Source organism: Fusarium flagelliforme, assembly GCF_020744385.1.
Source record: "Fusarium flagelliforme strain FIESC 12 MPI-CAGE-AA-0113 chromosome Unknown B0J16scaffold_2, whole genome shotgun sequence".
NCBI classification, from domain to species: Eukaryota; Fungi; Ascomycota; class Sordariomycetes; order Hypocreales; family Nectriaceae; genus Fusarium; species Fusarium flagelliforme.
The window spans coordinates 2,670,009-2,697,293 of record NW_025763504.1 but is presented as its reverse complement, the minus strand read 5'-3'; the positions used below and the strand labels follow the sequence as shown (position 1 = coordinate 2,697,293).

At 47.7% G+C, this 27,285-nt stretch overlaps 10 protein-coding genes across 10 annotated transcripts; 5 read left to right on the top strand and 5 right to left on the bottom strand.

Annotated features, from left to right (window-relative positions):
* Window positions 1-631: 631 nt before the first annotated feature.
* B0J16DRAFT_380493 (uncharacterized protein) lies at window positions 632-1,282 on the bottom strand (the record flags this gene model as incomplete). Its single annotated transcript, XM_046131078.1, has 1 exon — window positions 632-1,282. The coding sequence occupies one exon, from the start codon at window positions 1,280-1,282 to the stop codon at window positions 632-634; it is 651 nt and encodes a 216-aa protein (XP_045986511.1).
* An 849-nt stretch (window positions 1,283-2,131) lies between these two features.
* On the top strand, window positions 2,132-3,979 carry B0J16DRAFT_353850 (major facilitator superfamily domain-containing protein; the record flags this gene model as incomplete). The annotated part of the gene is made up of 4 exons (XM_046129338.1): window positions 2,132-2,667; window positions 2,717-2,949; window positions 2,999-3,495; window positions 3,542-3,979. 4 exons carry the CDS (start codon window positions 2,132-2,134, stop codon window positions 3,977-3,979), a joined length of 1,704 nt encoding a protein of 567 aa, XP_045986510.1.
* A 213-nt stretch (window positions 3,980-4,192) lies between these two features.
* On the bottom strand, window positions 4,193-5,226 carry B0J16DRAFT_63289 (uncharacterized protein). The gene is made up of 2 exons (XM_046134206.1): window positions 4,907-5,226; window positions 4,193-4,859 (listed from the first exon to the last, which is right to left on the bottom strand). The coding sequence occupies exons 1-2, from the start codon at window positions 5,019-5,021 to the stop codon at window positions 4,525-4,527; spliced, it is 450 nt and encodes a 149-aa protein (XP_045986509.1). The 5' UTR covers window positions 5,022-5,226; the 3' UTR covers window positions 4,193-4,524.
* Window positions 5,227-6,565: 1,339 nt separating this feature from the next.
* On the bottom strand, window positions 6,566-9,495 carry B0J16DRAFT_300108 (CTP synthase). The gene is made up of 18 exons (XM_046124553.1): window positions 9,336-9,495; window positions 9,268-9,276; window positions 9,168-9,214; window positions 9,110-9,118; window positions 9,012-9,058; window positions 8,926-8,962; window positions 8,852-8,880; window positions 8,725-8,791; window positions 8,636-8,669; window positions 8,576-8,583; window positions 8,427-8,523; window positions 8,370-8,377; window positions 8,265-8,315; window positions 8,076-8,216; window positions 7,326-8,029; window positions 7,032-7,277; window positions 6,930-6,982; window positions 6,566-6,880 (listed from the first exon to the last, which is right to left on the bottom strand). The coding sequence occupies exons 1-18, from the start codon at window positions 9,382-9,384 to the stop codon at window positions 6,774-6,776; spliced, it is 1,743 nt and encodes a 580-aa protein (XP_045986508.1). The 5' UTR covers window positions 9,385-9,495; the 3' UTR covers window positions 6,566-6,773.
* Window positions 9,496-10,020: 525 nt separating this feature from the next.
* On the top strand, window positions 10,021-11,257 carry B0J16DRAFT_333379 (uncharacterized protein). Its single transcript, XM_046126823.1, has one exon. It carries the CDS (start codon window positions 10,146-10,148, stop codon window positions 11,067-11,069), a length of 924 nt encoding a protein of 307 aa, XP_045986507.1. The 5' UTR covers window positions 10,021-10,145; the 3' UTR covers window positions 11,070-11,257.
* A 284-nt stretch (window positions 11,258-11,541) lies between these two features.
* On the top strand, window positions 11,542-12,891 carry B0J16DRAFT_62934 (succinyl-CoA synthetase-like protein). The gene is made up of 4 exons (XM_046134205.1): window positions 11,542-11,718; window positions 11,856-11,972; window positions 12,026-12,404; window positions 12,452-12,891. The coding sequence occupies exons 1-4, from the start codon at window positions 11,692-11,694 to the stop codon at window positions 12,799-12,801; spliced, it is 873 nt and encodes a 290-aa protein (XP_045986506.1). The 5' UTR covers window positions 11,542-11,691; the 3' UTR covers window positions 12,802-12,891.
* An 8-nt stretch (window positions 12,892-12,899) lies between these two features.
* On the bottom strand, window positions 12,900-16,296 carry B0J16DRAFT_333377 (P-loop containing nucleoside triphosphate hydrolase protein). The gene is given in 5 exon segments (XM_046126822.1): window positions 12,900-13,712; window positions 13,762-15,299; window positions 15,350-15,468; window positions 15,523-15,854; window positions 15,870-16,296. 5 exon segments carry the CDS (start codon window positions 16,265-16,267, stop codon window positions 13,025-13,027), a joined length of 3,075 nt encoding a protein of 1,024 aa, XP_045986505.1. The 5' UTR covers window positions 16,268-16,296; the 3' UTR covers window positions 12,900-13,024.
* Window positions 16,297-17,781: 1,485 nt separating this feature from the next.
* Window positions 17,782-19,566, top strand: B0J16DRAFT_62921 (succinyl-CoA synthetase-like protein). The gene is made up of 5 exons (XM_046134204.1): window positions 17,782-17,862; window positions 17,906-17,986; window positions 18,045-18,893; window positions 18,943-19,061; window positions 19,113-19,566. Exons 3-5 carry the CDS (start codon window positions 18,080-18,082, stop codon window positions 19,467-19,469), a joined length of 1,290 nt encoding a protein of 429 aa, XP_045986504.1. The 5' UTR covers window positions 17,782-17,862; window positions 17,906-17,986; window positions 18,045-18,079; the 3' UTR covers window positions 19,470-19,566.
* Window positions 19,567-21,099: 1,533 nt separating this feature from the next.
* On the top strand, window positions 21,100-22,971 carry B0J16DRAFT_262940 (major facilitator superfamily domain-containing protein; the record flags this gene model as incomplete). Its single annotated transcript, XM_046123322.1, has 7 exons — window positions 21,100-21,218; window positions 21,271-21,320; window positions 21,368-21,809; window positions 21,865-22,087; window positions 22,138-22,334; window positions 22,386-22,598; window positions 22,653-22,971. 7 exons carry the CDS (start codon window positions 21,100-21,102, stop codon window positions 22,969-22,971), a joined length of 1,563 nt encoding a protein of 520 aa, XP_045986503.1.
* A 789-nt stretch (window positions 22,972-23,760) lies between these two features.
* On the bottom strand, window positions 23,761-27,098 carry B0J16DRAFT_394571 (uncharacterized protein; the record flags this gene model as incomplete). Its single annotated transcript, XM_046132132.1, has 4 exons — window positions 23,761-23,801; window positions 23,858-24,757; window positions 24,810-26,775; window positions 26,829-27,098. 4 exons carry the CDS (start codon window positions 27,096-27,098, stop codon window positions 23,761-23,763), a joined length of 3,177 nt encoding a protein of 1,058 aa, XP_045986502.1.
* Window positions 27,099-27,285: the final 187 nt, after the last annotated feature.

The following is a 27,285-nucleotide window of genomic DNA, read 5'->3' as shown; positions in this document are numbered from 1 at the left end:
CAATTCGCTGTTGCAGCTTTGCGCGAGGTTGATGCGATCGCTCCAGTCGGGAGTTGCACCAGCATACCGACGACTGGCGCGTTCCTTCTATAGTAATCGAGTCCCAAGTTCACGGTATCGATATGGTGCCTGCTCATGTTAGCTGTTGAATGCGATCTCGTGCGATAGAGATGTAGTTGCTGGATACCAGGCTTGGTACCGTTGAGTCATTGGCTGCACCACAATGTGTACCTCATACAATCGAGCGCAGTTATGTCTTTAGTGTTTTCATGATCTCTATTCATCTTTGAGTAGTGTCCAGTAAGGGAACTTTCATGAAAGGATGTTGCCATGAGACGTTCCTGTATTGTGGTCTGTGTTGCAGAACGATGAGAACAACTGCGCGTCGCGTGCCCACACTTCGCGTTCGTCATTTCATTACTGTGATAGGTCTTACTAGCATACACAGTGTACAGTGTGTATACTAGTGAGTCTGGGCGCGATGGAGGTCAGAAAGTGTGGCATGATGAGAGCTTCATAACCGCCCTCAATCGGCCTCCATGGACTTGACAGCAAGCCTTCACGGCGGCGCTTCTGCCCTCTTACAAATACCCCCAAGATGAGTCGAATTGCCTCAATTTCTCTGTATCTTCTACCTTGATGCATCTTTGCGCTCTTCCCAATCCTTCAACGCAGCACCAAGCGCCTTCTTCGCCTTTGCTTCCCTCTCCAGGAAAGGTCCATTGAAGATTGTGTACAAGGGCATATGGCTATTCGCATGATCCTCTGCGAACTCAACAACACAATCCCTGCCCAGCTTCTCTTTCGCGATCCTAACACTTTCAGCCAGCATATCGCCACCGAGTCCCCTCCCTCGATATCTTGTCTTCGTCGTCCATCCCTTGATAATCGCCTTCTTCTCCAATTCCATAACCACTGCTCCAATGATGTCCTCCCCAAATCGCGCTCCGATAGTAGTATCATTCTTCGCCCACTCCATCCATTTTGTCTCCTCAGCGATGCGAATACACACACTGGTGAAGTAGCGGACTGCGACTAGGTATGTAAGGATGATACCAGGGAAGATGATCAACATGGTACTTATGTCGTTGGAGTTGTAGTGAGCGGCTGCGAGGCATGCTGTGAGGAAGGAGAGGGGAATGGGGTGGAAGATTAAGGCGCGTGAGGCAGTTTGGCGTTGTTGAGCGACACTGTCGGCGATGAGTTTAAGAGCATCTTTCTTTTCTCGGGGGGAGGTGAGAGGCTCGATTGAGAGTGGTGGTGGTTCTGACGGTTCAGACATTATGATTGAAGGTGAGGTGGTCATGGAAGATCAATGAAGAGATACTTGATGACAGGTGTATTAAATCAGAGTCTCATAATATTGTAAGATGAATATTGTGATAACCAAGAAAGAGGAACAAAGGTTGCAGAAGAGTGAAGCTGATGAAGCAATCATGAAAATCGCCGGACGCAGACGGACTTCGCTACCGGAAACAACGCGGCAACACGATGCGCGTCAAAGCTGAAGCCGTGATATCCGACCTTCGGTATCCCAAAGGAGATTCTCCTATAAAGAGAAGCTGTCAAAAGTAATAGCGCCCGACGTCTCGGTGTCTTGGTTGATCTAGAGTGTGATATTATGCATACAATTTTGGTTGGAGGGCGGGTCCCCGGTTGCCGATTTGCCGACCCCAGAGGCTCCGTCAGCCAAGCAATCTTGGCGCTGGGGAGCACGTGGCTCCATCAACGACTCTATTCGATAAGACACTCAAGTGTCGTGTGCTTCCTTCAAACACCGAGATAAAAATTGAATTTCTTTAGGAGAGCATGTCCTTTAATTTGGAAAGATGATAGGGTGATTGATTGTGGGTATGGCGTTATAATTACCGTTTCTCGGTTCGGACGGCTCGAGAGATGACTGAGGAAGAGAAGAGCTGAAAGAGAGAATTGTTAACAGTTGTAATTCGGAATTATTTATACTACAGGGGAGATCACTTGTCAAATCTCTTGGCTTTGTCTTGGCTGTAAGGATATTCTCACCTTGAGTGCCTTGTACACTTACTCGCCTTGCCAGTCTATACTTCACACCTATCATTTATATCCCATTTACTATCTATTATTTACTTTAATTCTATTACAATTATCCAAAATGGCCGAAGACTCTCGTCCAGTCGCCAAAACAAGCGGCGGGAATAATGCCTTCCACAACTTTCACAACGACTTCGCCCACATCGCTGACCCCAACGAACGTCGCCGTCTCGCCCTCGCAGAAATTGACAAAGCTCCCTTTGGCTGGTATCATGTACGAGCATGCATCGTCGCAGGTGTCGGTTTCTTTACAGATTCCTACGATATCTTCTGCGTATCCATGTTGACCATCATGCTCGGCATCGTGTACTATCCTTCCAAGGGCAAGTTACCTACCAGCTCTGATAATGCTATCAAGTTGTCTACTTCTGCTGGTACTGTCATTGGACAGCTTGGATTTGGTATGATGGCCGATATTGTGGGAAGAAAGCGAATGTATGGACTGGAGTTGATTGTTATCATCTTCGCTACCCTCGGGCAGGCATTGACGGCTGGTTCGCCTTCAACCTCTCTTGTGGGACTTATCATCTTTTGGAGAGTCATCATGGGTGTTGGTATCGGTGGCGATTATCCCCTTTCTTCCATCATTACTTCTGAGTGAGTGCTTCTGGTCCCTGACCTTTGAGTCTGTTGCTAATATCAATAGGTTCGCCACCACCAAGTGGAGAGGTGCCATGATGGCTGCTGTTTTTGCCATGCAGGGTATCGGTCAACTCGTTGCAGCTCTTGTTATGATGTTCCTTACCCTTGGCTTCAAGTCCTCTCTCGAGGGAGCCCCTGATACAAAGAGCTGCACCGGAGACTGCCAAGTTGCCGTCGACAAGATGTGGCGAACACTCGTTGGCTTCGGAGCTGTTCCTGCCTGTATTGCTTTGTATTGTTAGTCTTTCATCTTCAGTATATATGTCTTACCATGCTAACTTCACAGACCGTCTCACTATCCCCGAGACCCCCCGTTACACCTTCGATGTAGCCCGCGACGTCGAACAGGCAGACGAAGACGTAAAGGCTTACATAAACGGCAAGCGTGAAGGTAGCACTGACGAAGTTTCACGTGCTCAAGTCCATGCCAGCGCAAAGCAGAACCTCGAAGTTCCCAAGGCTAGCTGGAGAGACTTCCTCCAGCACTACAGCAAGTGGAAGAACGCTTCTCTCCTTCTTGGAACCGCTGGCTCATGGTTCTGTCTTGATGTGGCTTTCTATGGTCTTTCTTTGAATAACGGTACTATTCTCAAGGTTATTGGTTATTCTACCAAGGATGCCAACAATGTTTATGAGTTTCTGTACAACACCGCTGTTGGAAATATCATCATCGTACTCGCTGGTGCTGTGCCAGGCTACTGGGTTTCTGTTGCGACTATTGATACTCTTGGACGAAAGACTATTCAGCTTGGTGGCTTTATCATCTTGACTATTCTTTTCATCGTAAGTTGGTTCTTTCAGGGGTATAGAGTTGGACTAACATACATAGGTTATGGGATTTGCTTACAACCACATTCCTTCCAACGGCCTTCTCGCAATCTACGTCCTTGCCCAATTCTTCTTCAACTTCGGTCCCAACACAACCACCTTTATCGTCCCCGGAGAAGTCTTCCCAACTCGCTACCGCTCAACCTCTCATGGTATCTCCGCCGCCTCCGGAAAAGTCGGCTCCATCATTGGCCAAGGCGCCATTTCTATCCTCAGAACTCATGGTGCAACTGACAAGAATGAAGCGCCCTGGATGGACCACGTTCTTGAAATTTACGCTCTTTTCATGCTTCTCGGTATCCTCACCACACTTTTGATTCCTGAAACTGCGAGGAAGACGCTGGAGGAGCTCTCGGGCGAGGATGATTACGCTAGTGCTGATCATGCAGAGAGTGAGGTTCAGGGTGGTAATGACAAGGCTGGACGAACCAGCGTTTAGGTGGATGTCACTTGGTGAGTTGGGGTGTGGACGGGAGGTTGTGTCATGCAAACCTGGCAGCAGATCTTGGAAAGCCTAAATGTGGCAAGTCATTCCTTGATTCCTTCGGCAGTTGCTTGTTTTCTCAAAATCACTACATGATCCAGTTACTGGTCGGGTAGGCAGTTCAGAGGTCTGATATACAGGCCGCTCTCTGTATACAATCCAGGATAGATAATAACCGATATTCTTCGGATGAGCCAACCTGTTTAGTCTTTCTGAATTAAGATGGATGCCGTAAGCATGTGCTTCCTGTGATGTGAGTAAATCTCCGACTGAGAACGGCGAGATCAGGTATACGGATATTGCGCCCTAATTAGGCAGGTCAATAAACACGCACAGTCTAAGCATCATGTACTTTCGTCATCTATGGTGAAACTTTGGCAGATTTGTTATCATTAAGCGTTGGCGTACGTATTCCTGTCGCTCGTGCATTCTTTATCCCATCAACCTGTAGGTATATCCCTTTACCCAAACACCGATATTAAAAGCACACTATGAAAATATTACTCCTTCTTGGCGCCACCAAGTAGTCCTCCAACAGTGTTTCCAACACCCTTGCCCACATCTCCCAGGCCTTGGGCAGCACCCTTGGTTCCTCCAACAACAGCATCAGCGGTGCTGTTCATAGCACCGGCGCCAGGGGCATTCTTGTTCACGTAACCACCATCGTCATCTTTGCCCTGTCGCTCAGCTCGGTTGACGCCTTCCTTGGAAGCCAAGTCGCCGACCGGTTGGAGGAGACCGCCTTGGCCGACTTGGCTCGTGGCTAGGTTGTGGACACCGTCTTGAAGGGTGTCTACTTGTTCGATGCCAGTGACTTTGGTCTTGTCAAGGTTTTCTATAAGTTGTTAGTATTGATAGAAAGAATGAAATGGAAGGACGTACGTTTGGTGGCATAGCTGGCCTTGTTGTCCTTTGTGAACCAGCGGAGGTAGACATCCTCGAGCCAAGGAACCCACTTCTCGTACTGAGAGTTGTATGTCTCCTTTGCGTACTCCATGGTGAATATTAAAGTAAATAGAAAGATGTATTGTTTTCGTGTAAATGAGTCTAAACCGTTACAGAACCATCCCAAGTCAAGAGCCGAACAGGCAGATTTATACACAATGCCTAGACCCCATGATGAAAGGATACGTCATATCACAAGCAAGGATCTACCGTACTTGATCTGAAACGTAGATTCTCACTGGTCCTTCCGTTTAACCTGACGGTTGTACAATAGACGCATTGTGATGCCATGCCGTTATGGTGTGGCTAAAAACCTGCTTCTGTGGCACAGCCGACGTCATATCGTTCAGGGATGAGCCACATGGAACACGCAACATGGCCGGAGAAATCGAGGATGGATTGACAGGGGATTGATTGGCTTCGAGTAACAAGATAAAAAATCGCTAATCGGTAAGGGTCGTGATGATGTTACGATGGGATGTGCCGTTAATCCGCCAAGACCGATTCGAGTTAAGGTTATTGTGGTCAGACGCTTCGACCAGATGGGCGGGTTATGGTAGGCGATCTTACCGCAGGTCCCTGACTAGAGAGGTCAAAGCGATAGCTTCAGGTACAGGAAACAGTAAAGGTTTTCAGGTACCTTCAGACACTCATCCGTCAACGAATCCATCAGACTCAACGGTCAAAAAGCGTCCTTCTCATACCCTCCGATCCTCAGTCCAAACCCATAGTCATGCTCTCGACATCCCAAGGGTGGTTCACGTCGGAGGTTTGTATGCCCGAGAGTATCGACATGTGGGATGGGCTTGGGAAGAACGCACATCAACGACGCGGTAGGACTGAGTGAAGGTAGAAGCGTCAACCTGGCTTGCCAGCGAAGCCTTATTAGAGTGTGTCGAGCATAGTGGTTACTGAGTGGGATTGGAGACCAAATCGCAAATGCCAATTTTGATATCAAAGTCTTGACATGGAATTTATGTCTGTCGGTTGTTATGATCATTTCGGTGTTAGGTGTTTGTTTTTGTAGACGATTGCTTGCCCGATGACTGGAAAGGTCCATTGCTAAGTTATAGCGGGTGAGTCCACTGGAACTTCAGCTGCAGCGGGTGTCGCGACGTGAAAGCTGCAATCCCTGTTCGGGCATTTTCCGCTTCTGTTGCCGTGGGATGCCTCCAAGCCCGTCCCCTGAAGTGAGGTTAAAATTGCAGTGAAACCACTTATATATACCTAGGTACATATGGATGGGACGCCGCCATCTAGTCTTGCAGCACTCCATTCTATACAGATCGAAGCACTCCTCAGTTAACCAAGTAGAAGTAAACAGCAGAGTCCACCATTGTCATTCAAGGCCAGGTTCAATGAAGTGCAATTCCGCGTGATCACAACACGGACTATATACTAACTGTTGTAATGAGGCCCTCAATGCATCCGCCGGATTTGTGTCAATCCAATTCTTGTCGATCTATTGCTTGCCACGATCGACTGCTGTACCTGTTTATTGAAGATGTACGCAAATGCTCCAATGCTTGGTTAATTTGTGATGCGCTGTAGCGTATCAAATCCTCACGAATAAGGACCCAGAACTTCAAACTGAGAGCACTTCAGCCTATAATGCATTTTAAAATTCATGTCTATCATTTTTCTCCCAGGTATAGTTCATTTTTAAGCAACCAACGCCAGCCATGCAGTCTAAAAAGCCTCATTATCTCACGTCCTATGTAGCTCTAAGCCCTTTTCCATTCATATCCGTGACCCAGTCTATTCATCCTTTCCCAGTACCAAAACGCGTATTGACTTTGCTATTTTAGAAGTTGGTCACATCGCTGGCTCCGTTGGTGGCGTTCTGCTTCTTGTGAGCGGCCTCGATGATCTCGTCGAGGCATCCAGAACTGGCGGCGACAAGGCCGAGCACTGTATAACTGTTAGTCTGCGTATATGTATTTGGGATTGAGGTACTCACGCGAAGGAGCGGGCGCCAAAGTCTTGGACTTGTACTCAGGGTGAGCCTGGAGACTGAAGACAGTTAGCAAATGACATATACACGCGATGAACGGATACTCACCCAACGAAGAAGGGGTGGTCCTTCAACTCAATGGTCTCAACTCGGACACCTTGATCATCCATAGAGGTCAAAGAGAGGCCAGCCTTATCGAGATCCTCAATGTACTCGGGGTTCACCTCATAACGGTGTCGGTGACGCTCCTCCACAACGGGAACTCCTCCATACAAACCTCGGAGCTTGCTCCACTCAGTGCCCTCCTTGAAGTGGGATGTACGGCTACCAAGTCGCATGGTACCACCCATTTGCCTGTCGTTTGTCAGTGCCTTTCTTTAGTGTCGGTTCTTGTTGACTTACTCCTTGGAACCCTCGGGCATGAAGATAACAACACGGTGCTCAGCTGTAGCAGAGAACTCTTCGGAGGTGGCTCCCTTGAGACCCATGACGTTGCGAGCATACTCAATGACTGCAGTCTGCATACCCAAGCAGATACCCAGGTAGGGGAGCTTACGCTCACGAGCCCACTTGGCAACATCGACCATACCCTGAATACCTCTGGTTCCAAAGCCTCCGGGGACAATGATACCCTGTGCGCGGACAACGTGGGCCCAAGCCTCATGGAACTTGCGAGGGTCCTTCTGCTGCATATCGGGCTCGAGGTGTTCGGAGTCGACGGAAACGAGGTTCAGCTTTCGGTTGCATCGCATGGCTGAGTGCTCGAGCGCCTTATGGACACTGAGGTATGAGTCGTCGAGGCTGACGTACTTGCCAACTAGGACAATGTTGACGGGTTCGAGGTGTCGGTCGGGAACGACGGTCTTCTTCCAGAGATCCCAGAGAGCCTGGCCCTTCTGAGCCATAGGAGGGGTGACTTGGCAGTTCTCAAGAGCCAAGCCCTTTTTCAGGAGCTTCAGAAGACCCTCCTGCTCGAGAAGGAGAGGAACCTGGTAGATGGTGTCCATGTTGCGCACACCAATGACCTGCTCGTCCTCGACTTGGCAGCTTCGGGCGATCTTTGTAATGGTAGCTTGGTCAAGCTCTCGCTCGCAACGGCAGGCAATCTTGTAACTGTTAGAAAGGATCGAGGTTCGGAGGCGCAAAACATACCACATCGGGAATGAGACCGGCGCTTCGCACTTGTCGGATGGCATGCTGGGTAGGCTTGGTCTTCTCCTCCCCGTTGATAATGGGGACGTAAGAAACGCTGATGCTCAGGAAGTTGTCGCGGCCAAGTCGATGGCGGAGTTGCTTGAAGTCGTTAGTTTTGTGTCGCCGAGTGAGGAGCGGCTATCTTACAGAAAGTGCCTCGACGAAGGGACCAGACTCGAGGTCACCAATTGTACCACCCTAGTTGCAAGGTCAGTTACTGGATTCTACCAGTCGCGAAGTGTTTGGGCGTACCAGCTCAACTATCACAAGTCAGTATTTCGTCCAGTCTTGAATATCAGAATAACCTACTAATGCAGACATCGGGCGCCTCTCCTGAAGCATCCACAGGAATCTTGGCGACACGCTCAATCCAGTCCTGAATGGCGTCTGTGATGTGAGGAACGACCTTCAATATCATTAGTCCCGTCGTTTGATCGTTCGATTTCGGTTTAATGTACCTGAACAGCTATTTCCACCATTAGCACAAACTCAACACTACCGTATAGCAGGATACATACTCTTTCCGAGATAATCTCCTCGTCGCTCTTTCTCCTACATCCATTTAATTAGTCGTCCGTGGCATATCGGGAGTCGCGCAAGTTCGTACAATGACCTGCTTGTAGATCTTGCCGGTAGTGATGTTGCTGTCACGGCTCAATTGGATGCCGAGGTATCTGGTTCCGTATTAGTCCACGTCGTGGGTTTCGCTTGCGGTAATGTGTCGAATAACATACCGCTCGTAGTTTCCGAGATCGAGATCGGTCTAAAGAGTCAGCGCAAGTTTTGTGTCGGTGTAGAACTAGCGTACCTCGCCGCCATCGTCGAGCACGAAGCACTCGCCGTGCCTGGCAATTGTTAGCTGCGGTGCAATTGAGGAGCTCAGATCGCACGAACTCGAGAGGGTTCAAGAGACCAGCATCGGTGTTGATGTAAGGATCGGTCTATTCTTGTGTTAGAGTCGTGAGCGAGTCGGGCTGTCGGCGGGGTATTACTTTAATGGCCTGGTGGTGTTAGTCAAAGATCTTCAATCGTGAATCTGTCGCATCATACCGTGACTCGAAGACCCAGAGTCTTCAGGAGAAGGCCAGCACTGCTGGCTGAGAATTGTTAGTCGTCGAGAAGTCTGTCAGAGGTTCGTGAAGAGTCATACCAATAATGCCTGGAGATCAAAGTTAGTACAGAAGCCAATACTGCGACGGTAGGGTCAGTCAAGCTTACCTTTGCCGACACCGGAAATGACTCCGCCGCTCACAAGAACAACCTTCATATTGACGATTTGTCTGTTCGGTCGTTCGTTTAATTGAAAGAATTATTGGGAGCTGCTGCTATGCTTGGCGGAGTAAGGGAACGAAGTTTGACGGCGCATGTCGCAAAAAACTCGATCTCAGGTGGGGGACGACAAATTTCTGCCGCTGGGTATTTTCTATTCTGGTAGGCGGTAACATGGGATGGTGCTCCACTTTCACGAGTACTGATGGAAGTCAATTACTGATGACATATTGGCAATCGTTTCAATGAGGGAAGAGAGATATAAAGCTTAGTAGTCAATGGTTTCTCTTTTAAGTGGCAGAGTTGCGAGATGGCTTTGCAAGAGAGCTCGGAGTGATAATAGCAGCCTCATGTCCTACGCGAATATTTTAATAGCAAGACAGTGTTTGCGTTTACTACCGCGGGGTATTTTCAGGTCCCTGTTTTACTGTAGTTAAAGTGGAAGTTCTACAGACCAGATTTTCCTTAGAACCTGGGGTATCGCATCCTTTTCGAGCCAGCTCAGGCCGGACAATCGGATAATTTTAAATGACGGCTTTAATAATAGCCTTCAAGAGGACGTCACCCTCCAACCTCTCAGATCTTTGCTAGGCATCGGTAATGACCCACCAGGAACAATAACCATGTACAATTCCAGGGTAAGTCAAGGTGTTGATATGTTCCTATCGTTAATATAAATATGAAGTCGCTTCAAAGGAAGAAAAAGATTGAAACATCGTATTATTATCTTATTCTCTATTCTCCTGCCCATATTTCATCATGCTCATTCTCGTGGCTGGCGTGACAGGCAATCTAGGCCAAAAGATGATTGACAGCCTTCACTCCCGTGGTCATCAAATCCGTGGTCTTGGACGGCACCCTTCTAAACTCGACTTATCCCGTCGAAAGAAACTGGAGAGCTTCATCCGAAGCGAAAATTACTACGACGTTCCCGCCTTGGATCGCGCTTGCAAGGGCGTCGACGCGGTCATATGCGTCTACACAGGCATTCCCGAGTTAGCTCTCGAAGGCCAGCTCCTCCTTCTACGCGCTGCCGAGCGAGCGGGCGTTAAGAAATATGTAGCTTCTTCATGGAGCTATAACTGGAAGGACATGCAGCTTGGCGTTCACGAAAGTTATGATCCGTTCATTTGTTTCAGAAATCAGGTTGAACTCACGTCGGATCTAAAGCCTATCTACTTCTTCACTGGTGTTTTGGCAGAGGTTCTATTTTCGCTCCCTGGTCATGGGGATTTCAGCCCTGCTAACAATGGTGTCTGGGACCCTGAGCGAAAGACCATGGATATTTGGGGCACGGGAGAAGAAATCTGGCACTGGACTACAGAGCGTGATGCGGCGGAGTTTACAGCTGCTGTTATCGGGGGGGATGATGCGGTCAAGGGAGGATTCTGGACACTTTGCTCGGGGTCTGGTACTCTTCAGCAGATTGCTGAGACGTATGGAAAGGTTCGAGACCGTGAGGTTATTGTTCAGAAGAGAGGTAGTTTGGAAGAATTGCGTGAGAGAGCGTTGGAAGCTAGGGAGAAAGGGAAGAGGAATATGTTTTGGCCATACATCGGGTGGTTTTACCAGCTTTTTACTGTTGATGGGACGACCTGGGCTCTTGGGGAGCTGGATAACCATAAACTTGATGTCAAGGTGACAAGCTTGGAGGAATTTTTGAGCAACAACCCAGAGCTCTGACGATGAGATCAATAGATCAGGATATTTCTTAGGAGCAGTTATGCAATTGACCAGCCCGAATTGCATTCAGTTTTGCTGTAAGTAAAGGAAGAGGCAGCGGAATTTTCTAGGCAAGGTCTACAGCTGTAGCGAGCAAGCTTATAGAGGATAAACGTCATGTGACCTCGCTGTAGCCCCTGCAACCCACCTGTACCCTTCGCTTACAGAGCTAGAGGTCGCTGTGGCTGTCGTTTATATGGCCGTGCGGGTGTCAGATGAATTGGCCGCCGAGAGCATAAGAGACGAAATAATCTGGTCATCTTATGTCAGGTATAGACTAGCGTTTATGCTACTTTATTTCTGTAGCCTAGGACTTGGAGGGCATCTTCTGACACACACCTGGGTGGATGGCCTACCAGGCGGGGTTTTGAGTCTCCACTAATTTAGAATGGGTCTGAAGTTGATGGACTGAATCAATTTATCATCCAGTCAAACATCCTTCATTTCGACAGGTTATCCGCCATGTCGGCTTCACAATTGCGTACTGTAGCTAAACTGGCTGCAGAAGGGATATCAAAAAGAGTATCTTACACCTCAAAACATATAAGCCCATATGAGAAGACGATACAAAACCTCAAAATAAATGAACATTCCAGAGTTATATATCAAGGTACGATTGAGAGTTTGGCCGCAACTGTAAATGAAGCAAGCTGATAAATGGCATCAATTATACAGGCTTCACAGGTCAAGTGGTATGGACACCGAGACTGGACGCGTAACGCGTTGTACTAACTTTGCACACTGTAGGCGACCAAGAATGCTACAGACACAATTGCCTATGGGACAAAAGTACTTGGAGGTGTCACTCTGAATCCTGATAAGGAGACACATTTGGATTTGCCACTATTTGGATCCGTCAAAGATGTGAGTAAGGGGTCATAAAATGTCCCAGTCATCTAATTTAACAAGAACCTTAGGCTGCCAAGGAGTTGAAGCCTGACGTCTCGGCCGTCTTTATCCGTGGAGCGTTGGCTGCAGAAGCCATCATTGACGCCATAGAGGCTGAAATCCCTCTCATTGTCTCTGTAGCAGAGCATGTTCCAGCTCACGATATGCTACGTGTCCACGAGGTTCTGAGAACTCAGTCGAAGAGCAGGCTCGTTGGACCCAACGGTCCTGGAATCATTGCCCCAGAACAGTGTCGCGTTGGAATCATGCCCTACCTGCAATACAAGCGTGGTCGTATTGGAATCGTTTCTAGATCAGGAACCTTGAGCTACGAAGCAGTTGGTGCAACGACGGAGCTCGGATTGGGACAGTCTTTGGTTGTGGGAGTAGGAGGAGATCTGACTCCAGGTAATTCAACTTTCTCGACAGGCCGGAGCTATGCTGACACAAACCAGGTACCAACTTTACAGATGCTTTGAAAGTATTCTTCGAGCACGAAGAAACAGAGGGAATCATCATGATCGGAGAGATTGGAGGTGAGGCTGAAATTGAAGCAGCAGACCTCATTGCGGAATATCGAAGGAACACCCCGAACCCAAAGCCTATCGTTGGAATGATAGCTGGTCAGAGTGCACCCAAAGGAAAGATCATGGGCCATGCTGGAGCAGTTCGGAGGAGTGAAGTGGATGTGCCCGCAAGTGTGAAGATGAAGGCTTTAGAGGAAGCTGGAGTAGCAGTCGTTGGTCATGCGGGAGCTCTGGGGCAAGAAATAGCACAACTGCTGAGCGGGAAACCACTGCCTTAGGTGATGCCAAAGATTAAGCCAAATATTGACATAAAGCAAGCGATCGAGGGTGGGCGTCGATCGTATGATTAAGCACACACGCATTATTGTAATTCTATGTTATTTGATAAGAAGCTCTCTAATCTTGATGCGAATTTTACTCCTGCTTGAACTGCGATAACGACGGAGTTGGTTTGAAATCTGTTAAGCAGCCAGAAGCCTTCCTAAGTGCTACTATCCCCTCCTAGGAAACTTCTTCCAAATATCGACCTCCTTTTTGCTTAAGCATTGCTTCCAAGCAGTCCACGAGTTCATCAAAAGAAACCTCCAACGCTTCAGGCTCACAAACCTCCTCAGAATCTCCCACCTTCGTAAACACACGCTCAGTAATAGTTCTGCCCAGATTCTCAACATCACGTCCACTGGCCCATCCTTTGGTACCGGTAAGCGCTCTCAACATGCCAATGATCGTTTCATTAGCCGATCCAGACTCAGTTACTGAAGACGAAAGGCGAATGTTGAGTTTCGCAAGTAATCTTGACAGAAGGCTCAAACAATCTTCAGGCGCCATGTGAGGAAATTCGATGATTGTGGGAAATCTGCTTCGTAAGCCTGGATTGGTGCTCAAGAGCGTTTCCATTTCGTCTCCGTATCCTGCCAAGATGACAACCATGTTGCGAGCGAAGCGTGGGTTGGTCATAGTATCGACGATTTCTCCGATGGCATCCTTGTGGTAAGAGTCTCCTACCAAGCGGTAGGCTTCGTCGATGAAAAGAACCTTGCCGAGGCCCTGTTCAAATTGGCTGATGACCTTAGGACCTGTGCTTCCAATATACTGGCCAATGAGATCTGTGACAGAACATGTCACAACCTCATCCGATGAGATGAAGCCCATATCGTAGAAGAGCCTGCCGACTTTCCTGGCTGTTGAACTGGAAAGTTGTTAGTTGATACGTAGGAACCGGATAGTGAAGTACTCACGTCTTGCCGGTTCCGGGAGGTCCGCTGAAGACAAATGCCCAAGGAATGTATGACTTGGGATCGATCCCGCAGCGCCGCATTCCATTTGCCATCTTCTGATATCCTTGGAACTTTCCAATGACATTATCAAACCCTACAAAGTCTTGGAATAGAGTATTGCGGTGCTTATCAGCCTTGGAGGCCCTGTCGAAATCAGGATCGAAATCCTCGGGTTCCAAAGGCCGCTCCTGGAATTCCAAGAAGGGACATTTCGCATTTCTCAGTCTGGTAATTCGGCGAGTCTTGGCTCGAGACAAGAGAGTTTCAACGTCACCGCCGTTTCCGAAATTAGGCCTTCTCCTGGTCCTGTTCAGCACCTCACGAGCGACCTGGCTTGCTTGGTCTGTCGCCGTGAGCTCATCTCGTTTCATCTTCAGTCTCAGAATCTGTTGGAGTTGTTCGTCGTCATAGTTCTCAAACTTGAGGCAACTCTCGACTGGGAATCGCCTCTGCAGGCCTGGGTTGCAATTGAGAAACATCTTCTGCATCCTGTCCGTGTAACCACATAGAATAACACAGCGATCCTCGCTTGTGCCGCCAGAGATCTTGGCAACCAGTGTATCGATAATACCATTTCGGAACGAATCTGAGGATCCTTTGCCTTTGCAACTCTCTTGGTAGAGTAGATGAGCGTCATCGATGACCAAAACACCACCTTTCGCTTCTTCAAGAGCATCGGTGGTATTAGCCTCAGAATGGCCGATGTATTTACCTAACAAATCAGAAGCCTGTTTGGATACGATATGCCCACGAGAAACGATACCCAATTCGCTGAGAATCTGAGAGTAAAGTTCCGCAACGGTGGTCTTGCCGACTCCAGGGGCTCCAAGGAAACAGAGATTGTAGCTTGCATCCAGCGGTTGACGTCCATGTCGCTCCTGTTGGCTGTTGAACTCGGCCATGTCGAAGATACGCCCAAGGTTTTCCTTGACTTCTTCCAGTCCGACCAGTGCCTCGAGCTTCTTCCAAGCTTCGCTTTTGCTTCTGACGTTCTCTGGTGCTGGTCCCAGAATGTCATCAAGACTAATTCCATCCTGTTTCGAGAATTCTTGACCGTCGTCAGGAGAGTGCGTCTTGGCCCAGCTGTACCAATCTTCTTCTGCTCGAGTTTGACTTGTCTTCCAGACCTTTTCTAACTCATCCTTGACCTTGTGGGCATTTCTAAATCTATCATTTCCGGCGTGCTTTTTCTGTATTTGTCGTGCCAAAAATCCGAGGACGTTGTCAGATTGGAGTTTGTATTCGGGCTTTTTGCATAAAAGTTTCAGCAACTGGAGTATCTCTTTCTCGTTGTAGTTCTCAAGGACGAGACGATTCGAGAAGCGGCGTCGGGAGACCTCGGAAATATCTAGTACGTTTTGTGAGGAAGAACTGAAGGTCTGGTACGAAAGGATAGCCACAAGACGGGAATCACGGGATTCGGACTTTTCGGAAATTTCCAAGATCCTCTCTACCTCAGAGGTTCGATCGATATTATCGGCCGCGGGGAAAAAGATAACCTAGTATATCAGCATAGCTCGAGGTAAACGATGTGACCAGAAAGGCTTACTGAGGCCTCTGCGTCTTCATCTGATGCCCAGTGGCTGTCATTGATGGCAAACTTCCGAGTAGGTACCACGCCAACACTATGCAGAAACTCTGCATATATCTGCGCGATTCTCCTTTTTCCTGAAGTTTGTTAGACACGCAGCACAGGATCTTGCTTGGGAGATAGGAACTCACCAGTGCCATCGTTACCGTGAAGCACAAGGTCAAAAGACCAGTCATCCATGCTTTTACCCCAACGCTTCGATATGCTGATTTTATCCAGGACAGATATGAAGTAAGCCTTGACTTGTTCGTGACCGACCATGGACATGATGCGATCCATGTGTTCGTTTTGCTGGCCTTCTTCTCGCTTCCGTCTTGACCATTCGATTTGTGAGGGCGATTTATCGACTATCGATTCGAAATCTTGATCTTCATCCACAAGAAGGTCTGTCCATTTCAGCTCCGGTTCTTCTTTGGCTTCTGATTTCTCATCGCCATTCGTATTGTCATTGTTGGTCTCGTCTTCTTTAGTTTCTTCTTCTTTAGTTTCTTCTTCTTTAGTTTCTTCTTCTTTGGTCTCTTCTTCCTTATTTTCTTCCTCCTCCTTTTCTTCCTCCGTTTCTTCTTCCTTAACCTCTTCTTGATTCTCGGCTGATTCTTTGGCATGCTCCTCAAGGCTCTTCAATTTTGACAGTCGGGACGCAACCGCTTCAACAAAGAGGTTTGCGATACTGTCAGCGACGATTTGAGCATCATCTCGTTTGAGATTTTGGAGATCGGTTAGGACTGGCTCAGGGTCACCACAGTGGGTCGAATCTGGGGTTTTTGGAAGATCCTCAGCAGGGGATTCAGAGCGCGAGGAGGAGGAGGGTTCCGCATCAGGGGGCTGATTGGACGGTGTGTCATCTTGAGGTGGTGTAGGATCAATGTAAGGCATAATGATAGGTGGATGGACTTGAAATGTTATTGTATAAAGACTTAAAGTGCATGTCCCTGAACTGTGCGATTATACCACCATTAAATATACAGTAGGAAGAGGCAACCCAAGGCAACTGCGACTACATTATTGTGGTTCGCAAGGCTTTCTTTTGCAGCTGAGTCTGAGCCTCAAGATAAAGACCTGGCTTAGATGTGTCGCGATCCTACTGGTGGTCGTGGGCCCGAATGTCTGAGCGACGCAGTTCTGCCTGGGTTGTCTACGCAGCCAAGACGGGAAAACCGACGGGGGTAATTCTGGGCCACAGGGCTACAGGAATGCGCAACAACAGCGAGAAAGCATTCACGTACAGGTGATAATAAGGCGCCTATTGATTAACGGATAGTTCACGATTAATTCACGCCCGGGCATTTCCAGTTTAGGCAGACAAATCTGACTTGATGGTTTTGGACCCGCAAGGAACAGCCAGCCTCATTCGCAAAAGGTCCAAATTACCTAGGTAGGTATAGATCTTACAACGGATGCCTCCAAAGCGGATAACCTGCAGTATCTAGAATTTAGGTGCAGGTTGGGAGGGAACACTCTGAATGAAATGAAAGCCGAGGTTGATGAGCATTGTCAATTATTTTCCCATGCGTTGTTCTAAATTGTACAGCTTGATTGCTCAGTCAGTTAAATAAAACTTATTGATCAACCATCTATTATCGGGGGATGGGCAGGAGATATAGGTTTGTACGGCCGTCCGCTCTTTCATAGTCAAGCCGTTAACTGATGGCGACAATCAAGGCGCTACTGTGAAGTTAAGGGCTTCCATTTTACCCTCGCCATTAGAGTATATAAACCATTCAATCTTAGTATCTAGCACATACGACCAAAGGTAGTGGAAAATACGGGATCCCGTCCGCTCTCCCATAGTCAAGCCACTAACCGGCGGATTAGTAGTTGGGTCGGTGACGACCAGCGAATCCCCGCTGTTGTATGTTTTTGTCTTTTGACGATTTAGCTTTTGCAGAACCCTTTCTTTTCACTTCTTCTGAAGTACAAATGGATTTCTTATTTATAGAAGTAGATTGAATTTTTCCCTTCCTCTATGTCTTTTACTTCTTCTTTACCCTTTCTGCACTTCTGTCGAACCTCGTCATTGATCGCGCCCAGTGATGAAGTCACGTGCCCTGTCGCGACTCGGATTTTGCGATAGCTTCCCCAGATAAACCTTGACCTTGAAGTACACAAGTTCAACCCTGTGATTGTTAATTTACAACTCTTTTTCTGAAAGCGAATTGACCATTCTAGAGAGTTACTCGACCTAATTGACATTCGATCGGGGCTCCCTGCTCACCCCTCACGTCAACAGCAGCCAAGAAATCTCTCCTCTTTCAACGCCACATCGATTCTGATTGCTTCCCATGCTACTAAGACAATAACCATCGACAATGGCCACTAGGATTGGATCCGGGTCGATTCGTGACCGGCTTCTGCCTAGAAACTGCAACGTGTTGTCGTCGAAACTCGACTTGAGACATCAACCAAGCATCCAAAACCAGATCAGAAGTCTGCATTTATTCGAGCATCACTCCCAATCCATGCTGAAGAGGGTATGATGGTTTGTCCATACCTTACATCAGCTAACTGACTCAGAGCTTTAGGCCGATCTCAAAATCCCTTCAGCTACTACCTTATTATATACGCGCACCTTACAGTCAACTGTATCAAGCTATCGTAAGTCACGACGTCTGACACGGGGTCGGGGCGGGAATTCAGGCTAACTTGAATCCAGCCTCTTCATCTGCATATATCAAGAGGCAGGACCCCATGGGGTCGAATCCGGTCGTATTTGTACAGAAGGGATCCTTCACTCAGCATTCTGAGGAAATGCTAATGGTGAAGGAGTGGTTTGCTGAAAGGAATGCTCAGTGCGATGCATTAGGAGTAAACCACAGAGCATCAATATACGTGCATGAGGCGATCAGAACTAATCAACGCTGGCGTCTAACGATGACGATAGATCGCAAGACTTGTACGCCGGTCATCAAGATCAGAGACCTGCAGGACCCCGTAAAACTGCCAGATGGTTCATACTCGGGGATGCAATACCACTTCGAACTCAAAGACGGCGAGGAAAGGTTGGCTCCATTTGTGGCCAACTTCGCAGGACGCTATAAGCTGGGTAAAATGTTGAGAGAGAGCTTCAACAAGGTACTCTCTGCTGTGTACGGAATCTTCACGAAATGCCAAGCGCTCAGCCTTGAGGTCGACCTATTGCGACAGATGGGAGACAAGAGATTCATCTGTGTGAATTCTCATTTCGAGTTTGACGACGATGCGCCAAAAAGGGCCAGGAAGATATACTCTGCGTCGCGAGAGGTGCTTTTCGAGGTTCAAGCAGAGCGTTTCGCAGAAATTCACGGTTTTGTCTATGTCAAAATGTCCGACGGCAATATCGGAACTGTGGTCAATGGAGCGGGACTGGCAATGTCAACGACTGATGCCATCCAACAATATGGAGGGCAGAGCAACAACTTTCTTGATGTTGGTGGCCAGGCAACTACGGAGACTATGCAGAAAGCTTTCAGGGTTGTGATGAGCGATCCTAAGGTCAAGGTTGTTATCATCAATATTTATGGAGGTGAGTGGGAAGAATCAGTATTGCTGGATTGGACTAACGAATGTAATAGGTATTACAAAATGTGACATGATTGCAGAGTCCATCATTGCGGCAGCAAAAGACTATCTCATTGGCGTAGAGGTTGTAGTCAGATTACAAGGCACAAACGCTGAAGCTGGTTTGAAAATGGTAAGTATCGTTGTGTCAATCTACGAAGACGGTCGCTAATTGAATGACCAGATTGAAGATGCCAATCTTGGATTCCATGTGGAAAGTGGTTTCGCGACCGCGGCATCGAAAGCTGTCGAGCTTTCCAAGGCTGTCAAGAATAAGCCCATATCTCCAAAGAGACTTGCAGCGCTTGATCGTCTCGGTCCACTCAACGAAAAAGAGCTGTGGGACAACGAAAAGTTGGAGAAGGGAAAAAAGAGAAAGGCTACGAAAGTAAAACAGAAGAGGGTGAGGGAAAGAGAGATTAAGAAAAAGGCCAGAGAGCGAGAGGAGAGGGAAGCCGAAATAAGGAGAGGAAAGCTGGAGAGGGACGCGGCCAAAGCAAAGGCAAAGGCAGAGGCAGAGGAGGCTAACAAGACGTGGTAAGGTATTCGAGTAGTTGTTTTCACATCTAGGATACAAGACAACCTTTGATATTTCCAATAGCCTTTGATAATGCTGCTGTCTTGACGCAACACCCAGCCTTATCCGCCCTCGTTGATTGGAATTGGCTCTTGACACAACTCCAGGCTATAGCCTTTGCGAATAGAAAGTATGATCTCGTGCAAATTCAGAGCTGAGATGAGACATGATATCGTGACCTGTACCATCCCACGCCCACGGCCAATAAAGAGATGTCAGAAATCATGAAATAATGATATCACCTGCCCACCAAGAGCATAAAAGAGGCAAAATGTTTGTTCACTTTGTGCAAGTTGAGAGTTGAGGCAGGGTTATATTACCTTGCCTAACCTTAGGGTGGATTATGCCATTTGTGCTAGCCAAGCCACCTAAGTCAGGTTTGTATGGACAATCCGAGGCTGGAATTGCGACATCCGAAAAGACAAGGGTATAGATCCACACGCATACGTATTGCAACCGGAACATCGGGCACCTCATAGACACCGTTTAGAAGCAAATTATACCGGTTCAACCTGCTTTATACTATCTATGTCACCCACTCAATTGAAGTCATATGACGATTTCCAAGAAACAAACGGCGTGACATTGACTGATGGAATGACTGTAAGATCTACAGATGGCTAATTGTAATCATATTTTGCGTCTTATCTTTGCATGGGTTTGGTGTGGATGATCTCTTCTCTTCTTGGTCCCATACCTTGCAGGGAAGGAAATAAGCTTAACAGGTAGTTGGAGGCCTTATTCAGTGGATCGCTTCCACACCATCCATCATTGGCATCACGTCAACGTGGATCTCCATTCGACTTCACCGAGGAAATACTGCATTCTTTTGGGCTTATAGCGTCAAGAGTAATTAATTCAATGGATGGTCCAAGCTTTCAAAAAGAAAAACGAACATTTTGTCTCCCTCGCAGTCCTCCAACTCCCCGCTCTTCACCCTCCTCGACGACCTTGGCGTCACCTCATTTCTCTTGGCCCGCCACAAAGTCTACGCTAAGTGGCATTCGGGAAGTCTAGCGGGGAGTTCATCTCTCGGCATGTCTTACGGTTCGTCGCCCACTAACGCCTCGTCGGGGAGCATGTATCATCAGGGAATGTTATTGGGTAATTACTGTTTCGGTGAGTCATTTACTTTATCATAACCCCCACTGAGAAGGTTATGGACAAGCCAACATTGGCTTGGCTGTCTTGGTTATCAAAAGCTTGGGGAGCTTCCTCAAGGCAGGGTCTGACAGAGCCACGGCTGACATGAACTCGGTCTAGATCTCTCGCTCAGTATTAGCTTGAGACAACAGCATCACGGACCGTCTGTCTCTACCAAACATAGCCGATGCGACAACACCACTTCGAGCACTAAGAAAGCCAATCAATTCCTTCCAACTTTCTCCCTTGTTAGCTTCCATCAACCTAGAGCTATGGCCCCGGCACTTGTCCATTGCGTGCTCACCTCGGCTTGCATGCCAAGACCGCCCAGACCGTAGCTAACCTAGCCGAAGTCTTGTCTGCCAGCGTTCAGAATGATTGATAAGAGCCAGCGAGGACCCGATCTAGAGAGAAAGATGTTCAGCACCATCAAGCTTCCGACACAGCTACAATGGGCTATCCAGAGACCACAAAGCCCAACGCGGACTTCCCAGTCCCGAGGGACGATGAAGAGAGTCTTACTCTACAGAAGGACTGGAGTCCGGAAGAAGAGAGGAAGGCCAAGAAAAAGTAAGACTCTCTAACCAGCTTGCGTGGCTTTCGAGACTGACCTTGCCTCCAGACTGGACCTGATTATCATGCCTTTGTTAACACTTGGATTCTTCTGTCTCCGTAAGTCCACTTACAAAGACTCTCTATACAATCTAACCATAAGATAGAACTCGATCGAGGAAACATCGCCAATGCCCTGACAGACAACTTCTTTGAAGACGTCGGCATAACCCAAAACCAATTCAACGTTGGCCAACAGATGCTCTCCCTCGGTATCGTCCTCTTCGAGATACCTAGCAACATGATCCTCTACCGCGTGGGTCCAGGCAAGTGGTTGACTATCCAGCTCTTCCTCTTTGGTGCAGTCAGTACCTTCCAAGCCTTCCAGAATAACTATGGTTCTTTCATAGCGACTCGCTTCTTGCTTGGAATTACCGAGTCTGGATTTATTCCTGGTGGTCTTTGGACGCTTAGTACTTGGTATACACGCAAGGAGACTGCCAAGAGAGTCATGTTCTTTTACTTCGGTAATCAGTTTGGTCAAGCTTCTTCCAAGCTACTTGCCTATGGTATTCTTCACATGCGAGGTGTCGGAGGAAAGCCTGGCTGGTAAGTACCCTTCTTCTTTAGCTTACCTTACTTAATCTTACTAACTGCATCTCAGGTTCTGGCTTTTCGCATTGATGGGTGGCTTCACGGTCCTTAGTGGTGTCGTCCTTGGTTGCTGTCTTCCCGACTCCTTCAAGAACCCACGAAGCACTTTCCTCCCGAACGTCAAGATCTTTAATGATCGCGAGCTGCAAATCTTGCAAACTCGAGTTCTACTTGATGACCCCATGAAGGGCAAGAAGAAGAAGAAGATCGGCCTCCCCGCCTTCAAGAAAGCAGTAAGTCATCCGACATTTACAGAACCTGGAGGGTATACTAACATCACCAGTTTTCCAATTGGCGCCTCTGGGTCCATGGCCTCATTTCATTCACTAACAACGCGCCTCAACGTGGTTTCGACACATACTCCCCTTCCATTGTCAAGAGCTTTGGCTTTGTGGGTCTCACCAGTAACGCCCTTGCCTCTGTCGGTCTGTTCCTCCAGATCCCTGTATCTTGGACCTTCAGTTATGTGTCAGACAAATAGTAAGTCTCATTTGTCTAAAGAAGGAATGTTTATGCTAATGCAGACCACAGCAACAAAAGACCCGAAACTGTCATGGCGGGTCTGAGTATGCATCTCCTCGGTTATGTGTTCGATCGCATCTTTACAGAGCTTTCCATCCAGGGTGTCAGCTACTTCGGAGTCGTATGGACTCAGACCTTTGGTACTTTCTCGCATCCTCTTAACATTGCATGGATGTCTCTTGCCTGTGATGACTCGGAAGAACGAGCCCTTGCCATGGCCATGTAAGAACCCCCATCAACCATCTTTCCTCCTTCATTGTCATCTAACATGCCCAGGGTTATCATGTTTGCCAACATCGCTGGAATCGCCGGCGCCCAGATCTTCCGATCCGATGATCGGCCAAAGTATCGCCGTGGCTTCAGCGTCAACATCGCAATTCTCGCTGTTGGTCTCGCGCTTGCGGTCTTGCGATTCGTCGACGATAAGATCTGGAGGCGGGAGAAGGTTGCCGAAATTCAAGACCAGCTTGCTCATGAGAATGAGAGTAACAGTGACGAGAAGAGTGACGGTCAAAGAGACGGACATGCGCCCACTCTTGGACTTGAGAAGGCATCTCCCGCTGAGCTGAACCCTGTTGCAAGGCCTACTCAGTAGGTGCTATTGGTATTTGTCGTCGGACTTGGTTGAACCGAGGTTGAAAAGTAAGGAAAAGTTTGTGTTATGAAAGGATACTGGCCGTGTCTATACCTCCAATAGAAGTAGAGACAAATGGCAAGTTTGGGTCTCATCTTGTTGTATTGTTGTTGCTATAGTTGATGTCGATGATGATGATGATAGTGGTGGTGAAGAGTTTGACTGCTAGTAATTTGAAAGAAGAACAGCTTTTTATAGTGGTCTATTCGATGTTAACCTTTCTGTATGTGCCGATATAACCTTTGGCCTCCATGAAACTTTGTTTACATAAGGTGCCTACAGGTAAGTGGGTGACAGAAGAGATGTTCCCTAAAGCTTAGGCTACTAAAATAAAGTATCCTAAGTGGAGGACTAAAATGACATAAGGTAACTAACTTATGCCCCAGGCAACCAATTCTTCTGATACCATGCTTTGGAGATCTGTATATACGTACTTGCTTCTTCTTTCTCTATAATTTTCACTTTCTTTCTGAAACTATGCTGTATTCTCTGTGTCCTCCTATTGATCATTTGTACTTTCCTGCTAGTTCCTCGAATGTAAGGAGAGACTTTACTGACTAAATAGCAACAGCAATAAAAAAAAGGGGTTGTTTGGTTGGAAGTTGACTTTGCAGAAACTACCTGGGCCTCTTTCGTATTGTTAGGTCTGTCTATATACTTGCCTAGAGACAAAAGGCCTTGATAGGTAGGAATCATGAAATGGACATGACTCTAAAGTTCACAAAGCAACCATGCCTCAACAAAAGTATCTTAAAAGCCAAACATGTTCTCATCGTCCAAATAACCCCAATCTATGATACAGTCAGTTAATCAACGTCCATCGGTATCACTTGTTTAGAAGACAAACCTTTCAGTGCTGGAAGAGCAGCCTTCTGTATCATGCCTGGCGGTCCACAAAGAAACACCGCACTTCTCTCGGATGGTTCAAACAGGCATTCTTTGATAATGTCCTCGTTCACATGGCCATTCTTCCCATTCCAGTCATCGTCGGGATGACTTAGGACATGCGTGATCTTCAGCTGACCATTCGAGGTCTTTTCAAACTCGTCAAGTTCCTTCTTCAGTAGGATGTCCGATTCTGTCTTGTTCGCATCTACTACCTTGATTTTAGTTTTATCGCCGTTAGTTAAGAGAATACGAGCAATCAGAGAATAGCCAGGTGTAATGCCGGATCCTCCAAGGACTAAAGAGACCTGCTCAAAGTGACGCTCTTGTCCTTCGATGGTAAAGTTTCCGTTGTTGTGATAAGATATTTCTCCGGTTGGCCCTCGTAGCTCGACTTCCTCGCCAATGGGCATGCAGTCAAGAATATTGGACAGTGCGCCACCAGGCTGATTTTCGTCGGGGAAGTATGTTTTAACTGTAAGTTCAAACGTGCCATTTCCATCTCGTAGGCTGTCGCGGTTTCCATTAACCGTCGTCCCATCTTCTTCAGCTGCCGGCAATAGAGGCTTGGTCGGGGTGTAAGAGCGGATCAACATCCGGTCTAGCATATGGAAACCAACTTGCACGTGTTGACATGTTCCAAGGCCGAGAATATTCTTACCTTCCGGCAGTTGGAACGTATATGATCTGGTATCCTCAGAGATATCGTTTCGTTCTATGAGCTTGGTAGGAATCCAGCGATGCTTTTCCAGGGCAAGATGCTCGTCCTTACTGCTTGAGTCGGACGCTTCTTTGGCAGCAGCTTCGGCAGTCTGCTTGATAAAGTTGGCAGCTTTCTCTGTTACAACTCCGAGAGCACACTCTTTTGCAATCTGTTAAGCTTGTTACAGACAAGACATGGGGTTTCAACTTACCTTTCAGCTTCTTGTATGCATAATCATCGTGAATGCTAGCAAACTCATCACTAGTCTGCTGGTGAACCTTTCCAGCATGACCGAGTATCGCAGCAGCGCCGCCAGGGTGCCAATCCAGCACCGAGGTCACATCATATACCTTGTTGTCGACAACGAGCCAGCAATCATCTTGAGTGTTATGCTTCTCAATCTCCTCCCTCGTGAACTCCTTCTGGGGTGTTCCAGCTTGCTGCTTGACCTCCGCAATCCTGTTTTCGACGCTTGGTTTCATCCAGCCGCCATCCTTGGTTCCTGGCTCGACAGGGTGCTTGAAGAGGATAGCGGCAGTTTCTGAGTCCCCAGTTTCGGTGATTTCAGGATACACGGTATACCAGCAGTTGTTCATCATCCCCATGACGTTCCAACTTGGCTCTCTGGGTTGTGTATTCTTGAACACGTTAAAGCATCGACACAGAATGCTCTTTGCGCGGACCAGATGAGATAGCTCGACGTCAACATGCCAATGAAGCCATGTCCAGAACTTGTTCCCATGGCGGATAGGATAGTCGGGGAACTTGCGTATACAATAAAGCCATGTTTGTCCATCGTCAAGACTGACCTCAACTCTTTGTACTTCATGACCTCCGCCATCGTAAGCATAGCCTTCGATCCTGTAGCTTTCACCCTTCTTGGCTTTATCGAGTGGGATTGTCTCACCCTGAGCTGGTCTAACGATAACTGAGTTCAGATTTTGTTCGTTGCAGGCCGTATCTGGGTGGTGGAAAAGTGTCTCAGCAAACGGACCATCCTTCTCCGTGACGAACGATGGCAGTACTCTATTATCCCAAATGTGATAATAAGAATCGTTCTCGACATCGCTGATCCAAATCTTCTTTAGCCATTTGACATTCCTCCCGCCCACGTAACCAGGGATGATGACGCGAACAGGATAACCATGATCCGGAGGAAGAGGGACGTCATTCATTTCGTAAGCCAGGATCACATCGTTAGTGGGCGCCATGGCATAATCAAATGGGATGGAGGTCGCGTATTTTCCCTCGCTAAGCTCATCTGCTCCTTCGAAATTGATCCAGTACCGCTTACCATCCAGGGTTTCAGGTACGCCATTCGCAAGAAGAACATCTCTCACGAGAGGCCCCTTCCAATAAGCGCAACTCGTTGCACCAGCGCCCCAGCTAAAGCCCTTGCTCTTCTTGATCATGTTGAGCTCTTTTCGACGGTTTCCATCGCAAGCAAGCGCTACGGGGATGTTGATAGCATCGAAAGTCTTCAGATCATCCATGGAAAGGGTCTGCGTGTTTCCTTCATACATGATCTCTAACTCATGGAATTCCCAAAGAATCCTTGGAACCGGACCATGGTTTCTTACATAGTGAAGAGAGTTGGGGGTGATCAGACCGGCTTCGTGTAGTCGCGTTAAATCAGGCTCCGCATTCATGGGGTGCTTGCCTGTGAGGCGAATAAGGTCGGAAGACCGTGGAAGCCAGTTATCTGGACTGAACTGGTCCTGTTCGTCGATCGAGACCTGGGCAATGTTTCTTTGTTGAGGCGATCTTCGCTTTCCGTCATTTTCTTTCAGCTGGTGTATGTACTCTTTTTCGTGTTGAAGAGCTTTGAGCAGAGCTATTTCCGCAGGGGTGTACTTGTCCAAAAGTTTGGACTGCTGCTTTTCTTCAGGTTCTTCGTCACGATCCATTCCTGTGTGGCCTTTGCCCTTAGCATAGGCGTCGTGGTGTTTATCTTTATCTGATGGGCGTTTCCATTCATGCTCTTGGCCGGCAGTGCCGTCTGCCTGGTGTTCCGCCTCTTCGTCTTGTTTCTGACCCTTCTCTTCCTCGCGCTCCTTGTCTTCCTTTTTCTTCAAGTTGGCAGGCCAAGGCTCTTTGTTCTTAACCCAGTCTTCGGTTGCGTTGAGTACATATCTCCACCCAAGTGAGCGATTCTCAGGATATCTTAGATGGAAGTCCTGGAGACAGCCGGTTAGTCTCTTCCTGGGGTGACCAATGAAAGAAGTTTTACCTCTTGATTCTCAATAATGTCCCGGAAATTGACCAACTCTCCGCTATTGGCTTTATTTTTCAACTTGCGATACCTCTCCCTTTCTTGCCTAATATCCTCGCTGTGCGATTCATCATCTTGATGGGTAATTCCAGGAAATCTATCATTGCGATCTCTAAAGCCAACTCGATGCTGGTGACCAGCTGTCCAGTTTGGCTCGTTCCGAATTTCATCGGCGGTTGAGCCAGGATGAGGTTGGACTCTGACTGTCCAGGGTATATTGTGAGGCATACTGTCGACAAATTTAAATTAATATTGAGGTGAATGGCAAGTCTTCTGGATGTGTCGTTGAAATAGCTACCAAGAGGAGAAATGTCGTTGATGTTCTCCGAACTTGCGGGCCGCGGAGATGCGAATAACAGAAAGAATAGCACTGCCATAATGACGTCGATGATTAACGTACCAGCAGGCTTTACTG